Source organism: Phodopus roborovskii, unplaced genomic scaffold, assembly GCF_943737965.1.
Source record: "Phodopus roborovskii unplaced genomic scaffold, PHOROB, whole genome shotgun sequence".
Classification (NCBI taxonomy): domain Eukaryota; kingdom Metazoa; phylum Chordata; class Mammalia; order Rodentia; family Cricetidae; genus Phodopus; species Phodopus roborovskii.
This window is the reverse complement of record NW_026126525.1, coordinates 39,307,264-39,324,610: the sequence shown is the minus strand read 5'-3', so window position 1 is coordinate 39,324,610 and position 17,347 is coordinate 39,307,264. Positions and strand designations below refer to the sequence as shown.

Below are 17,347 nucleotides of genomic sequence, written 5' to 3'. Positions count from 1 at the left end.
TATTAACTTTTTTTAATAGAAGAGCTTGGAGCATCAGATGCATAATTGTTCATTTTAATTCCTTCATTAACTACATTAAATTTTAAATAACAGGGCTCTTTAAACAATTGAGAAAGGAATTGTTAGGAGCAGATAAGAGTTTTCCTTCAAGATAGAGATAAATAGACATATACTGACCAAGTGAAGGAATTTTGCTTTCACAAGGAATATGGGTGCTTGAGATGAAAAAGAAATAATTTAATTGAGGGAGGAGAAAAGTTAAGATAATTTGGAACTGGTCTCTATAATATGCAGAAAGTATAACATTATAGAGATGATATATTCTGAAAATTAAGAGATGTTTATGAGCATGGCTCAACATAAATGGTTATTAATTCTCCTCCTTTCCCACTGGTTATAACTTTTCTTCATAAATTTGGAAATGTAGTATGTCATAAGCATGCTGCAGATGTTTAATGAAGAAAAATGACAACCAGCCTGAGGGAGAATATTTCTTGGAGGATGCAGCCAGTGGTAGGCACTTTCTGACACTCTCATGTTGTTTCCCACAAAGTTCTCACCTATACACACTGCTTAGTGGGAAACAGAAAACAAGACAAGAGGTTAGCACACCAGGGTGTTGGGGGGTATGGTGGGAACTGGAGAGGGAAAATGGGGACTAAGGGATCATATTTCGTTGTATATGTGTGAAATGCTCAGAGAATAAAAATGTGCTAAAAAAAATTTACTTCCATCAAACAAACACAAACAGATGAAAACCTCCCGCATGTTCTTCCTGCATCAACATGGATCCTTGGCTTTCAGGACTGAAGTGTTTGTTCCTTCTGAAGCTCTTCCTTAAAGAGCTGAGTGGTGGAAATGACTCTGGTCTGGAAACTATGTTTACATGATCTTTCCAAACTGAAACATGTCCAATGGGGGTGTAAGGTGGGCACATAAGTTAAAATTTTCATCCAAATCTTAGTTCAGAGACTATACATTCTCAAGACAAATGTGACAAAAAGATGTCATGAAGAGATCTGTGAGCCCAAGGAGAAATTATTTTATAGCTTGTTCCATACAAGGCCTTGAATGTTAGCTATGATAAGAACTGCTTACATGATTTTTAAAACTGATTCCTGCACTTCAGCTCCACACACAGAGGCATGTTTCTTATAAACCCACATGATGCTGTCTCTGGATTGTTATTTGTAGGTAGCAGGGCATAAAAGGCACCACAAAGACACCACCCTCTCTAGCACTGTCTAATTAGAGGCCATCAATGCTGCCCTAGAGTGACTGAATCCTAACATTTTCTTAGGTGATTTCAGTGATTGTTGGTACGTTCAAGAACTGTCTTTATTATAATTTACTTAATACTTTACACTGCCATTTTGTTTGGATATTATAAACCTTTATTATTATATCATAGAGAAAAACAGTACCATTCCTTCTGTATAGAATTCTTTTTTCAAGATAAAAGTTACAAATAATTATGAAACTCTTGCTGAAATTGTTAGTGAGGTTCTGTGCTCAAATTCTATTCAGCTTACGTGCGGTTGATTAAAATTAAGAGCACACAGAATTAACAGAGAAGTAAAGCCATCCTCCTATACTTAATGAGAAGGTTCAAACAATAGGACAAAACCTTAATATGTGGCTCAAAGGGGACAAGGTTCTGAATCTGTTAGGAGACTTAGAAAGCATTCTGCTTACCATTATCTATATTTGCATACATTTTGGGAAGTAGGACTTACAGTGAGCATCTTGTCCTCTTCTGCAGTTTTCATTTCACTATCCATTAGTTAGTTATTTAAAAAGTGCCCACTTTATGCCAGCCCTTGTTCTGTGCTGACTAGTTATACTCAACAGTGTTGTCCTTCCCCTCAAAGCATAGACAGAAAAAGATCAAGTTCAGGTCACAGTGAAAAGAATCTGCTGATGAGGATTCTATGAAAGAAAGAGTTCATGGCAGATCCATCTTGATCCTTGACACCATTATCTTATTGGTCAGTATGTGTGTGCATGTAGAATTGGTAGGGCTGTGACAATGGGTGACATTACAGGTGTCTTCCTTACAGTAAATCAATGGAGAAAAATGAGTGGGTGGCAAGCATGTAACTACAGACAGGGGATCTCACCCTATGAATTGTAGAGTGTAGCAAATGGTATGACCAGGCCAAAGTTCATCTTTTCTACATATATTAGTACAGAAGACCATTTGACAACATCAGTATTCTTTTTTTCTTTTTCTTTCTTTCTTTCTTTCCTTTTTTTTTTTCCCTAAGGCTGGGTTTCTCTGTGTAGCCTTGGCTGTTCTGGAACTCTCTGTAGACCAGGCTGGCTTCATACTCAGAGATCCAAGCCTGCTTCTGCCTCCCAAGTGCTGAGATTAAAGGCATGCCCCACAAGTGAGGACATCACTATTCTAAAAGTTAACTTTAAGAACACACACACAGGAGAGGGAGATGGGGTGGGGTTGGGGGGCTGGATAGTAAAACCAATCTTTTTTATTTTTTAAACTATTCCTTTTCTTCCCAAATTAAATTTTTTTTTTGTTGTTTATTTATTTCTTAGAGGAAGGATTTCAGACACTCCAGGCTGGCTTTTCACTTGTTAGGAAGTTGAGGTCAACTCTGAATTCCTCTGTCTTTTTCAATTTCCAAAGTTTTAGGATACAAGGTGTGTGCCATCATACCTAAGTTTTCATTTTAATATTTTAAAAAGAATTTAACAGACAACTCATGAGTCCAATTAATTTTTATTTTTCCTTATAAATTAATGTGTTTCTGAAAGTTCCATAAGAATCATACTATGGGTTAATGCCATTTTAAAATGGAATTTAAATTATTAAATTTTTTTTATTTTATTTTATGTGTATGAGTTTTGCTTGCATGTAAGTGCACTGTGGATATGCCTGGTGCCTGTAGATGCCAGAAGAGAGTTTAGATACCTGAACTGGAATTAGTTAGTGATGGTTGTGAGCTGTCATATGGGTGGAGGGAATCAAATCTTTGTCCTATGCAACAGCAGCCAGTGCTGAGTCATCTGTCCATCCCTAGTGCTTAAATTCTTATTTCAAATAGAAATGGTTCATTGCCTAAATGCCATCTAAATCCTTTTATTCTTTATTCATATCTTTTCAGGTTCTGAGTCTAGTGCATCTTGCAAGTTTGTACTTTCAAATTTATCCTGTTTCTCACTTTTTGCTAATGTTAAACAATTTTCAGAAAAAGGTATCACTTCTTGTAGGTTTCCTTGAGTGACGTAAGTTAGCAGTCAAAAGAAAAGGAGACTCGCATTGTATTGTATCTTTATTGTTTGTAGTGAAGGTGGTGTGAACAGCTTAGAACATAGACAATGGAGCAGTATGGCTACTGTGTGCTAACTGACCAGAAAGAGTCAGATGTGCACGAGGGGTAAGCTGAAACTGCAACACCCCTCTGTGCAGAAACCACGCTGGGTTACAGAGAAAACTGCAACACTAAGGAAGGGCCTCTAACTGGTCAGCATCTGCTCTAGACAGAGCAGGAAGCAGGCCATCAGGGTTCCACAATGGTTGTTCACTCTGCTCACACAGGGGAGGCTGAACAGAAGTGGATAGATGGCCAATGTTAACAAGAGATTGTTCTTCTTTATACACCTTGTATACCCTGAAACAACCTCCTAAAATTTTTTGAATAAAATTTAAAAATGAGTAACTCTCTGGAGATCTGAACTCAGGACTTCAGGGTGGGACTACTATATCACTGCTCCATAAAGTCAAACTGCATTTTAGAGGAATAATGAAGACTCTGAAGATAAAGTGAGTTTGGAAATGTCTCCCATCAGAAACAAAGGCTACCTTAAGGTACTGGTATGTTGAAGAAAAATGTAATTATTACAAAAAAAAGGTTCAAGTAATGAAATGAACATAAAAAAACTGAACTACACGGTATAATGCAAAAGTTTTACTTATATTAAACAAATACTGCAATGTCATTGAAGGAGACACACTTATCTCTTCCAAAAAAACCTTCAGGGAAGCGTCTAATACTCATGTTTTTATATAAATATTATCTAGGTAACAGACATATAAATAACCATTTGTAAACTTTTTTTCTCAGAAAAGACTCACTTATAAGCTTTTATTTTGAAGGAAATTTGAAGATGGTGTTCTGGAAACCACAGGCACTTCTGGGTAAGGCTGAAGTCCCATTTGCTTGTTATCTTTCAACTTCTGTACTATAACTTTGGCAATTTTTTCTCCTTGGATGTCAGTGATGTCTAGTAACTGTCTAACTTTTGAGGTCCTTGTCGGTTTGGTGCTAATGAGTTCATAGTCCTCCTTCATGATCAAGTCCCGGGACAGAAGGGCATCCAGCGATTGGTTAAGGCAGGCTTCAGTCATTTGGCTTACAATGTCTTCCCTCTTGCTCTGTATCCACTGTTGGGCTATTCCAGGTTGCGGGCGCTCTGTAAGAGAGCAAAGTGTGAACAATTTACAACGTAGAGCATGGACAAAGCAATGAGTATAATTCTGTGTAGAAATGAATAAGGAGAACGGACATTTCTGCATGATGGTTCCAGTATAATCAGTATTTTTTGAAAATGCTTATATTTTCCAGGAAGTATTCAGAGACTTGAGTTTTATCTCCCATTCACCTTCCTGGGAGAATACTGTATTTTTTATACACTATGTTGTGGGGAAAATTACTTTAATTTTTGTTTCCTTTCAAACATAAAGGATACCAGCATAGTCGATCAACAAAAATAGCTACTACACCATTACTAACATAGTAAGTGATACTTCCTCATAATACTTCCTAGTTAGATTCCTGGAATGCACCTGGCCCTGTTAAGACATAGCAGCACTAGGTTGGAAATACTTTCCTACTTAAATGTTTACTGAGGTAGGGAACGAAAACTAGGAAAGATTATTATCTGGTGAATTTACTCAGTGTGGTCTTGTAAGGTAAATACCAGCATTTGCAGTGTATCTCAAAGCATATACTTACCTGAACTTTTCTCAACAAAGAGTGGATTTATTATAGCCAAAGAGCACAGGGTGGGTCTTCGATCACAGATAGCTGTCCTGTGTGATTCGGAAATGGTGCCATCCCAGCTATGGTTTCCAGGACAGTGATGCAGCTTCAACGAAGAGCCTTCTTGAGGTCCTCCTACAGAACATTTCATTAGGGTCAGAGTATTCACTAGATATTCCTATCAGTAAAATATCAGCAGGTTGGCTCACATAGAGGTTAGGCTCCAATGGTCTTGGTTTTTCAAGGTCATTGAAGCTACTTCAGAAATTCAATTCTGAAAATAAGTTAAATATTTTGAATTACGTGTGTGTGTGTGTGTGTGTGAAGGTCAGAGGAGGCATCTTTCATTTTTGCCACATGAGTCCTGATGACCAAACTCAGGTTGTGGGCTTGGCTCAAATCACTTTGCTCAGTCATCTCAACAGCTCTGCAAACACTTTTTAGAGTAACAAGCATTTACACAGAATAGTTTTTTTTTTTTTTTTTCTTTAAACCACTGTTAGTGCTTGCTGCTCTATGCTTATTATAAATCATAAAAATTCCTTTCTTCTCATAGCTCAATACTTCTTTCCTGTGAACCCCTCCTTTTCTACTTTAAACATGTCTTACCTATCTTTGTGAGATAGAGACTTTAAAGTGTAATAAATCTATATTTGACATGTTTTCTTTTTCTTCTAGAAAAGAATTTCAGTGCTCCAACTGTTTACCTTTCCTTTCAAGTAATACTTGTAATTGTCTGTCTTTATTGAACACACTGTCTCTTCCACATTCTGTACATCACCCCAATAGGCACTGATGGTATCTTAGACAAACAAAAAATGAAAAACATTAAAATTGTAATCATCATCCATCTTAACTCTAAACACCTCCGGTTCTTGGTTCTGGCAGCTGGTTTCCCAGCTTAACAACTTACTCCACTTCATCTGTTCTCTCCTAGCTCCTCAAGTGATAAGTCAGAGCATCTGTGCATTGCCAGATCTCACATCACTGTCCCTTCTTCACTCCTCACTGTCCTTACTTCAAGTCCCCTTTCTGTTTCCTAAGTAGCTTCTACAGGGCCAGCACAATGGCTCAGTGGGTCAGAGCACTTGCTGCACTTCAATTTGATCCCCAGTATCCACAGTAGGAGATAACCAATCCCAAAAGCTGCCTTCTGACCTCTACATGTGCATCGACATATGTGGCTCTCTGTGTGCTGCCCCACCACCTTGCACACATACAAATAAATTTCAAAATATTGTATATATTCCAGACAGGATGAGCAAAAATTTTATACCATTCTTCAAGAATCACCTCCTACTGAATTTAAAAGCCTGAATTAGCTTAACTGAGTGCAGGGATTTTTTTTCTTAAAACAAAACAAAACAAAAAACAACAACAACAAAAAAAAAAAACCAAAACTATGTGTTTTGTTCTGAATATACATCTGTGCACTGTGCATGCTTGGTGCTTATGGAGGCCAGAATAGGGTGGCAGACCCTCTGGAACTGGAGTTGTGACATTTCTGAGGCACTGTGTGGGTGCTAGGAATTGAAGTCCTCTGGAAGAGCAGTAAGTGCTCTTTATCACTCTCTCCAGCCCCTAGGCATTCTTGATATGACTATGATCTTCCTTATTTTTTATGTCTTCTTATTCACTCTATTTACCAGACAAAATAAACTACTGACTGTTATTTGTGTCCTTGCTTCTGGACTCATAATCTTCTTTTTCATGGAATGTCTATCTGTCATAACTAGAGGTTCAACCTCTAGCCAGAAGTAAAGTCTTCATGTTGACATTGTATGGCAGAGTGACATGAAATGTTCATCAGAGAGCCTGGCTTTAATCAAGTTTTGGATCTGCTACCAACCTGCTGTGTGATCCAGAGAGTTAAGAATCTGTAAAACGAGGACCAGTTCCTTCACACAACTATAAAAGTCCTTGGAAAAGACTGTGTCTTGTTCCCTATAGTTATAATGTAGTTACTATGGCAACTTAGAAGCATTACTCTTGTTCTCTTGTGAGATTAAGAAAAAAACCTTTTCCACATGATCACAAAATGACTTCAATATAAATGTATTTGCTCATCATCGCACTACTACTTTCACATATATAGACTTGTTACTTAACAAATAAGAAAGTGGAGCATGAATGCAATGAAAAATGCGTTCCATGCACACCACTGTTGGCCAATGATATGATCTTGAAAGAAAGTGGAAAAGTTATGTAACCACACTGATTAGGAAACTGGCATACCAGATAAAAAATCTTTGTCTTGAGGAGCTGACAGGGACCTGGAGGTTCCAGGAGAACCAGTATTTCTGGAGAGCAAAGAGGAGCCACAGGATTCCTGAAGTAAACAAAGGACCGACAGGTTGAGGAGAGCTGTATACATAAAAGTTTATTGAAAGGTATCATGCTTAAAGTTACATAGCTACAGCTTCTAAACTGTACTTGCTTCTGGCTTATTAGAAACCAAGACCCAGAACAAGTATAAATTATAGTTTACAGAACCAAAGAAGTAACCTGGAAAGCTACCACAAATGCATGCAATTTCTTTTTTGACTCTATCTCTGCTAGGGATTAAACCTAGGGCCTCACACATGCTGAGTGTTCTACCACTGAGCTATGTCCCCAACCTCTACATTTAATTGTTTTAAAAAATATATTTTACAGCTGGACAAAGCAGCCTTGTAGACTACAGCCAGGATTTCTGCATCTTCTTAGAATCCCCTGACAGCGCCCCTTACCAGCAGGAAGTAGTTTGGAAAGAATGATGCCCAAATTCCCAAATATTGTCTATAAATGTTTGTTTTCATTTAAATGGACTTGGTTACAAAAAATAAGTAAATAAATTTTAAAAAGAAAACTCTAAATAAACAAAAAATATGTATTTTATTTTTTTATTCATTTTACATACCAACCGGACACCCCCCCACCCCCATCAACCACTTCTCAGAAAGGGCAAGGTCTTCCTTCCATGAGGAGTCAACAAAGCCTGGCAAAATTAATTGAGGTATGACCAAGCCCTGTCTCCCCACACCCCCAGCATCTAGGCTGAGCAAGGCAACTCACCTTATGGAATGTGCTTGAAAAAGCCAGCTCACATACTAGGGACAGACCCTGGTCCCACTGCCAGGAGTCCCACAAGTAGTCCAGGTTACAAAACTGTTTCCCACATGCAGAGGGTCTGGTTAAACTGGGGTTGGGGCTGATAAAGATGGAAGGGCTAGGGCAGTAGTTATGTACTACAAACAAACATTGACCCTACATGATTTAAGCATTTGTTCAGTGACTATAATGGTGAATCAGAAATGTGGTTATCTCCTGACTTAGAGCAAATGGTTGTTCTCAGGTTCTTTTAACAGGAAGGGATAGAAAACCCATGGAGATCTTCACTCCTAGCTCTGTCATAGAATAGTTTATTCAACAAAGCATTGAAACACTCTGGTTTCCAGGTTCCATTAAAAATTACATATACTCAAGGGTCAAACTAGATTGTTTACATAAAAGTGATTTGAAACTATGCATTCGACTAGTGGGGTGTTTCAGTGTAAAGGGTCTTTTGCCAAGTGGGTGACCTCAATTGGACCCCGGGGAACCACATAGCAAAGGAGAAAATGATTTCTCAAGTTATCTTTTGATACACACACATATACACATATGTACACACTGTCAATAAATGTAACGCCCCCTGTGCTGTGCTTTCATGCTCTCTTCAATGTACTAGTATGTTCATGAATCTGTAAAGCGAACACATAATCTTAAAATGACTCATAAAATGATCAATTAAAGAAACACCTCTGGGGGAGCAACAGGTATTTCTGTTACTTACTATGAGGTGGAAGGGTGGCATAAAACAGCGGTGACATCATCACCAATGGTTTACCTGTACACTACCTGAGAGCATGTGAGGACAGTGCTGAGTGGGGTTTCAGGTTTGACACTGTCATGGCTACCTAACAAATTATAAATGCTCTCTGGACTTTAACTTCCCATCTACAGAAAAAGGAGTCAGACTACATGGTTTTATAAATACTCTTCTCACATGCAATTTAATATAAATTACAGATGTATATGTGTACCTCTTGTGGAGGATGGCTTGCAGGTACGTTCATTGATGAATCCATTTTCTTATCACATAAGTGAATAATACTCGATGCACTCTGAATCTGGAGTGAACACACACATATATGTGCTTTATTAGGAAGTGACTTAGACATTACAGGAGTACAATCTACTTCACATTTTCTGTTTACACAAAAACCAATGAAAACAAATCTAGATAATTCGTGAATATATAACTTAACTGAGTAGAGACAGTATACAATAAGGAAATGGAAACAGGGAGCAGACTTTTCATCCTGCCTCATATTAATTGGTTGACTTCAGTAAATATTATCTCTCAGGAGTCTTGCAGCTTCATCTTCAAAGCAATACCTACAAATAGGATTGTTTGAAGGTTGAGATAATAAGGTCTTTGGCTAAAAGCAGGTACTGCATTTTGCTGTGTTTTCTATCTATCCATAGCAAAAGTGTATTTCAAGCACTATGCTTAGGTCCTATTGCTGTTTTTATCGTATGGATAAGAACCTAAGGTAGGGACAATGTAAAAGTGGTGGTGTGTTACTATGGATGGGAAGTCATGATCAGTTTTAGAGCCCCAGGATATATAACTATCTTACCCCTATATGTACATAATATATTTAGATCATAGTCATCACACCATCCCCCTCTCTTATGTCCCTCCCGCTCCCCTTTGAACTCTACTTCTCATCTTGTCCCTTATCCTACTTTCATGTATTAAAAAGCCTACTGAGTTTAATTGGGATTGCTTGCATGTGCATGGGGGTGGGCATTATTTTTTCCTATTTATATTACAGATAAGGATACCCAGTTTGTAGGGTTACTGTAAGAACGATTAGAAGTAATGTATGCAAAATGGCCCTAAGACTACTTGCAGGTATTCAATACAAGATAGCTGTTAAGTAGGTGATTTGCTTATTTAAATACTATTAACTTTATACTAAAGAGATTTACTTGTGGCTCCATAAACTAGGCTTAGATAAGTTGTGTCATCACTACTAAGTTATTTAAAAACAGATTTGTAAGTCTAGACCCTGCCTCAACCCATGATCTGTCAGCATCATGCTGGCCTGAAGTTTACTATGTAGACCATATTGGCTTCAAACTCAGAGCCACCTACCAGCCTCAGCTTCTGGAATGCTGTGATTACAGGTGCAAACTACCACAGATGGGTAAGTCTACTTTTCCTGTCTAAAGCAGAATAATATTAATTGTTCTTCAGAACTTTAGAAACTGGTGGGTTCTGCACCTCGTTCTCCACTATCCAATTTACAACTTCCTGCTCCATTGAGAGGAAAAGACTCATGCACACCTGTGTATATGATGGATCTAGTTTATTACTCATAAACCCTAGTTCAATAAGTGTGTGTGTGTGTGTGTGTGTGTGTTTGCACACGTGCGCATGTGCACGCACGCGTACGTGTTTAAAACCTTGTGACCCTTGAGGACCTAGCTCTTGCTACAGAACTTACAGAGATTCACCTGCCTTTACTACCCAAGTGCTGGGATTAAAGACATGCACCACCATACCTGATGTATATGTAATTTCATCTGAGTCTTCAAATTATTTTTTGGTTATGTGATTATGTGAAGTCTTCCTTACTTGTATTGAAACATTTATATCGTTTATCAATGATGCTTTATTGTTTTAGTAACCAGTGAGGTATGATAATTCAAATTTTTTATGGACTAATGAACCATTCCCAAAGAAGAAACATAAGGAAAGTATTAAAGAAAACTTTTATGGTTCAGTTTTTATTTTTCACGCTATAGAAAACATTTACTTGGAAAAACCCAAATAGAAAGAGTTGGTTAAAAGAATTTAAAAATATAGAAAATGCATGTAAAACAAGCCATTCTAAAGAGAGAAATATTAAATGTGTATGCGTGTTTGTAAAAGGCAGGATCTTATTATGTTGCTCATGTTTCTCAGGTTGGCCTAGCTTCAAACTCAACTCTAGTGTCCCCACCCTCCCTAGAGTAGCTGGGACTACAGGCACACCACCACACTTGGCTTTTAAATTTCTATTTTATTGTTTCACTGTTTATATGGGGTGTTATGTAAGTTACTAACTTTTCTATGCTGCAATAATCTCATCTAAGGAAACTAGAATTTCAAAAACCTCCAAATGCAACTTCATGTGAAAATAATACTGTGACAAAAAACAAAACAAAACAAAACAAAACAAACTTCATCCATCATGGGGTTACTAAACTATCTGAAAACATATACTTAGGAAGATAAACTTTTAAAAAGTTGTATATATAGGATCCTAGCGTTTCAACTGGGGACAAAATAGGATGTGAGACTGTTCTCTTTCTTTTCATATCCAAGGCATCAGGCTTTGTATTCTCTGTCGTTCCCGTTTCTTTTCTTCTTCTTTTTTCATTGTAATAATTAACCACTGAGCTATACCCCTAATCCCCCTCCCTCTTTTTATTTTTTATTTTGAGACAAGTCTAGCTAACTTACCCATGCTGGCTCTGAGCTCACACTGTAGCCCAGACACACCTTGAATCTGCAATGCTCCTATCCAAACAGATGGGATTACAGGATGGAACCACTAGGTCCCTACTCGTCTAGTTTTGCTTAGAAAGAGATGAGAAAAAGAGAGACTTGTAAGGAGAAAATAGGAAAAGAAAAGGTAAGACAAAAGGAAACAGTCTCAGAAGTTTGTATTAACATTGGTATCTCTGGAAAAGGTTGTATCCTACCCCAAAATGGGGGAGTTGGAGAAGTTAGGAAAAGAATTCACTTTTAGATCCTCCTAAAACTTATGTATAATATTGCTACTTGATGCATCTTCAATTTTGATTATGAGTGGTTTTGTTTCTTTTACTTACTAATCTTTAAATGAAAGGTTATGCTAGTAGGTCCAACAAACTAGAAGAGGAAAGCAAACTGTAAGTTAATAAGGAACTGCAAGTCGTGCTTGTTCATCACCCAAGAGTTTGGCTAGCTGGCAGTTTTTTTATCGTATATGAAGTGGAAGTTGATGAAACTTAGCGAGTGCTAATCTATGCTGATTGTGCTCTAACAACTACAGCTGCTGTGTAAATCCTCAGCTGGGCTGATCCACTCGAGCTACACTGACCACACAACTGCCCTCGGTCATTAACAGGAATGTCTCTGACAGTGTAGTCTCTGCAACATGAAGTATTTGAGTGAGAAAACAAAACCAAGCAAAGTACAATTTGGGGGCTCAAATATGACATGGACACCACTGTTTTACTTGACAATACATTTCAGAAAAAATCAAGTGTGTTAAAGAAGAGCAAGAATTCATTTCCTGCAGGCACTAACTCTTAGCAGAATAGACTAGCAGGTATCACATGTACCTGCAGTGTGTGACTTGGGGTCTGCTGTACACAGGGCCCTCAGCACACATTCTAAATTCACATTTGACCTGCGGAGAATTCTGAAGTGGTTAAAGCTGAAGGTGACTCATTTGAATAAAATGGCAACACACATCGGGGACAAAGAAAAGGTAATAATCATGGCCCTTTTAAATTCTTCCAATTCCAAACTCTAGCCTTTATCTGGGAAATGAAACTAAAACTCCATGAGTAACATACAGCTGTTTAAAATTGTAAGTTACGAAATGTCAAAGGGAGATTTACCTTTGTTTTTTTTAGCTGAATAACAGCTTCAAGAAAGGTTATATCTTCAAATGTTCTCAGAACTGGTTCAAGTTCTATTAAGCATTCTAATAAAACAAAACAACAAAAACAAAAACCCAACAATTAAGTTCAGATTACTTCTAACAATTAAACTGAATATTAACACATGCCAATCATTCACTAAAGTGATGACATCCAATTGTCTTAAGAATTCTTATTGCTGCCATAAACAGACATGATGGTCAACAGAGCAGAGTTGGTAGCCTAAAAATGAACCATTACAATTCTGGTAAAGCTCATTTTTAAAAGAGGGCATTAAGTTCCACAAGGCAAGGACAGTCTCTTAAAATAAACTATACTAAGAAATTTAGATAGCCAATAAAAAAAAAAAAAAAAAAAAAAAAAAAAAAAAAAAAAAAAAAAACAAAAACAAGTCATTTATACGCTTACCGTACATAAAAATTAACTCAAAGTAGATCATTCACTTAAATATAAATAGGAGAAAATGTTCAAAACCTTGAGCCAGGGAAATTTAGATAATGACATCAAAAATAAGATTTATAAAAACCTGACAACTGGACTTCCAAAATTGTACTCTAGAGAAAAGTCACTCTTCAGAAAAAAAAAAAAAAAAAAAAAAGGAAACCACAGATAGGGGATTAAGAATTCTTACAGGTTGGCCAGCAAGATAGCTCAGCAGGTAAAAGTACTGGCTGTGCAAATCTTGAAAGTTCAACACTAATCACTGATGGATTATGCTTGAGTACACACACACACACACCCACACCCCCCCACACCCACACACGGGGGGGGGGGGGGGGACACAAGGGAGGGAAAAAAGAACAGGAAGGATACATGTAAAAGTTAATTGTCCTTGTCTGTACCTCTAATTAACTTATTAACTTTATACACAGTAGCATCAGTCCTCTGTTCTTATATCTCCATTGACACTGCATGTGGGGGCTGCAGAGATGCTCAGTGGTTAAGAGCACATACTGTTCCTGCATCCAAGTTTGTAAATCCAGCAGATTTACAATTGCCATCAACTCCAGTTCCAGAGAGATGCAATGCCTCTGGCCTCAGCAGGCATCTGTACTCACATGCACCTACCCACATGCACACATATACACACATAACACAAAATTAAAAAACAAAACCTTTCAAATGAAGAAGCTATATTTGTATGGGTTAGCAATGATGCCAGTGTGAGAAAAATCTTTCATTCTGTTTTTGAGATCAGGGACTGAAGTTGGCCTTAAACTCCCAAATTCAACAGATTCTCTTACTTTAACCTCTCACTACTGCAGTAGCTGAAGTCTTGCTTACATAATTTATAGTATGATACAATAGACCACTTCTTCCTTGAAGCATTCCTGCTGGCTCCTTCCTGCACGTAAGAGACCACACTGAGTATTTCTTTCCTCTGCAATCCATTTTCTTGTTCCTTTGTACAATATCTAAGAAATGCCTCAGAGGCCTAATATGGATATTTTATTCTTTGCTGTTAGGCTAAATTCTCTACATAAGATCTAATCTAGATTACTTGTGAATTAGTGATACTTGATTTTATATCATAAATCCTAGATTCTTCCCTGGATAAAAACACTTATATGATATAGTAGCAACAGTAATTGTAATTCCTTCTATTCGTTGGTTACATGAACCACGACTGCATGATCAGGCATACACAATCAGTAACATTGCAGGGTTTCATTATTTTAGATCAAGGACAATGTTATTATCTGTCTTTTTTTTTTTTACTGTAGCTGTTTTAATGGGCTTGGTTTGGCATCTCAGTGTATGCATTTCCTAGTGATGTGAAACACCCTTTATATGCTTTTTAGTCAATTGCATATTTCCTTTGATTGATGAAATTCTAATATCCTACAATTTTTAAAATTATTATTTGTCCTGTTATTGAATTAGTTAGAATTTTTTTATTTCCAGACGTAAGTCCTTTCAATAGATATATGACATAAAGATATATTCCCATCTGTGTCCTGTTGTTGCATGTTTTTGTAGTTTATTTATTTTTGCAAGTGTGCATACATGTGATATGAACATACTGAATGCATGTTTACATGTAGGTGTGACTGTAAAGCTCTTGATTGCCCTGCACTTTATATATTGAGGCTGGGTCTCTCACTTGCACCCAGAGGTCTCAATTTTGGCTAGTCTAGCAGGTCAGCTTGTTCTGGGGGTCCCATCTCCACCTCCCAAGTGCTGGAATTACAGGCAGGCTGCACACCTGCAGGGCATATGGGATATATAACATGGGCGGCAGGAATACAAACTGGTCCTCAGGCCTGTATGGCCTCTCTTTTGTGGCAGCTTTACAGCCTGGCACTTTAGAGTAAAAATTCTAAGTTTTTCAAGTTCAGTTTCCAAGTTTATTTATTTATTGAATTTTTTTTTAGATCCTTTGGATTCAAATCTAAGAACTCTGCCTAACCTAAGAACTCTGCCTAACCGAGGTCTTAAGATTTTCTCCTGTTTCTACTTAGAGGCCTCATCTGTTCTTCCTCTGAAATGTGTCTTAATTCTGGGTAATTTTTCTCAGACCAGAATTATCACCTTAATTAGACAGTTACTTTGGGAGTTTCCTAACTGCTTTTTTGTTCTTCTCCGGCTTCCCCTAGTTACTTCCCCACACAGCAGAGTGGTTTTGACCAAACTTACATTAGATCACATTGCTTCCAGAGGAACTGTGTGAATGACTTTTCACTGAGCTTGGAATACAGGTCTGAGAGCGGTGAGCAGCCACTCCCTTGCTCTCTTCATCTTTACCATCATCTTGGATCACTATGCTCTAGCTACATGGCTGCCTCTTTTTTCCTTGAAAACACAAAACACTTTCTTCTTTCAGTCTCAGAATCTTTACTCTGGATGTTTTTTTTTTTTTTTTGCTGGACACCCTCCTTAGTGTGTGAATGACTGGCTCTGCTTCAAGCATCAGACAACAGCACAAACACAAGTTCTGGAAAGCCTACACCATTCCCTCTGTGCATCACTGTACTTGTTTTCCTATAGGACTGACTTCACACCTGGCTCTTATTTATTTATTTACTCATTTTCTCAATGCTTTCTCCCGAAGAGTGCTGAACTGAGATGCTGTGGCTATTCTCTACTCCCGTGATCACCCTGTGAGGAGAGGGCACTGTTAGGAATTCCCAAGTCTTTCCTAGAAGCCATTACCTATATATAAACACCACAAGTTAACAGGAGCAAAATCATTTACACAACAGTATCAAGATAGGATAATTTTTCAAGTAATACTTACTTCTATAATATTATTTATATAATTCAAAGGCCCAGATTAAAACTGTTTACTTACTCAAGAAAGATGGTCTTTCATCTGGGTTTTGTGCCCACCCACTTTGTATCAGAGAGATCATGAGACCTCGATGAGGAATATCAAATGGCAAATTCTCCTCACTGGTGTCAGGCCGACGTCCCTGTGACACACTATACATGATCTGCAAAGGATTGGTGACCTCTGTCAAAACAAATAGATTTCATTAACTGGAAATATGTAACACTAACCAAATAAAAATGAGGCTATGGTAAAATGTGAGCCCAATTCATAATGCCCTTTTGTGTAAGAGGATGTACCTCCCAGCCAATGTCAGACCTGTGCACATCTCATGGAATGTCAGAAGAGCTGAGCCAGGCAGGGCTCGGCTCAGGAGAGCCTAGCATAGCCAACAAGGGACAGCAGTAATAGTTAATATGAATGAGAAATAAATGTTATCAGCTAACTATTGAAATGTTGAGAAAATTCATTACAGAACAAGTTGAACATAAATTTAAAAAAGTTCCAATATTAAACTGAGAATGACAAAGTTTTTTTTTAACCTTTGTTGATACTTATAAAAGGAATAATAGTAAAATTTTCATATAGTTTTATAGCTAGCATGGGTCTTGAAAATAGTAACAAAGCCAGGTGTGATGGCACAGGTCTTTAATCTTGGTACTTGGGAGGCAGAAGCAGCAGATCTGTGAGTTCAAGGCTATCCTGGTCTATACTCTACATAGCAGAGCTACATAGTGAGACCCTGTCTCAAAAAACAAAACTTAACAAAAATACATAATAAATCTCATTTTACAAAGAACAAAAACGAGAACTTAAGATTTTTATGGCTTGACCCCAAAAGAACCAGAATTTAGATTTTTCTGATCCTTAAGCCCTCCTCATAACTGATCCTTAATCTAGCATGCTTTGTAGCATGCAGTAGATGCTGGCAAACTGCTATGTTTTTACAGTGTGGTTTGTATACAGAATGAGTGGCAGGTATGTTTAGAATCTGATGAGCTTTAGATAGTTCTGAATGTGCACCAACAACACGATGTCTTCTGGGATAAGGAAATCAAGAACATACTACGTACCTTCAAAAGGCTGTTTTCTTGATAACACTTCCCACATGATAATTGCATAGCTGTTTAAGGTAAAAAGGTATATATCATCAGCAAACTTTGTACAATAAACTAGCAAAGCATTATTTAAAAATGAAACCATTTTTTTAAGATGAGGAGGTAGTGAAATGTTCTATAAGGAATCACCATATACAGTAAGGATAGTGAATGCTCATGTATGTCCGAAAGGAAATTAATCTTTGTTTTAAAACAGGATTAATTTTAATTAAAAATATTTAGTTACC

The 17,347-nt window shown here is 37.5% G+C and overlaps 1 protein-coding gene across 2 annotated transcripts in view; it reads right to left on the bottom strand.

Moving 5' to 3' along the window:
• Positions 1-3,280: 3,280 nt before the first annotated feature.
• The window catches only part of Ripk2 (receptor interacting serine/threonine kinase 2), a 32,090-nt gene continuing 18,023 nt past the window's right edge, over positions 3,281-17,347 (bottom strand). Inside the window, exons 5-11 of one of the 2 annotated variants that reach the window (XM_051198610.1) lie at positions 17,076-17,125; positions 16,024-16,185; positions 12,690-12,775; positions 9,068-9,154; positions 7,239-7,332; positions 4,977-5,138; positions 3,281-4,434 (exon numbers count right to left, since the gene is read on the bottom strand). In XM_051198610.1, the coding sequence (XP_051054567.1) occupies positions 4,097-4,434; positions 4,977-5,138; positions 7,239-7,332; positions 9,068-9,154; positions 12,690-12,775; positions 16,024-16,185; positions 17,076-17,125 (979 nt within the window). In that variant the 3' untranslated portion in view covers positions 3,281-4,096. The remainder of the gene's footprint in view (positions 4,435-4,976; positions 5,139-7,238; positions 7,333-9,067; positions 9,155-12,689; positions 12,776-16,023; positions 16,186-17,075; positions 17,126-17,347) is intronic. The other variant, XM_051198611.1, reaches the window with a different exon arrangement.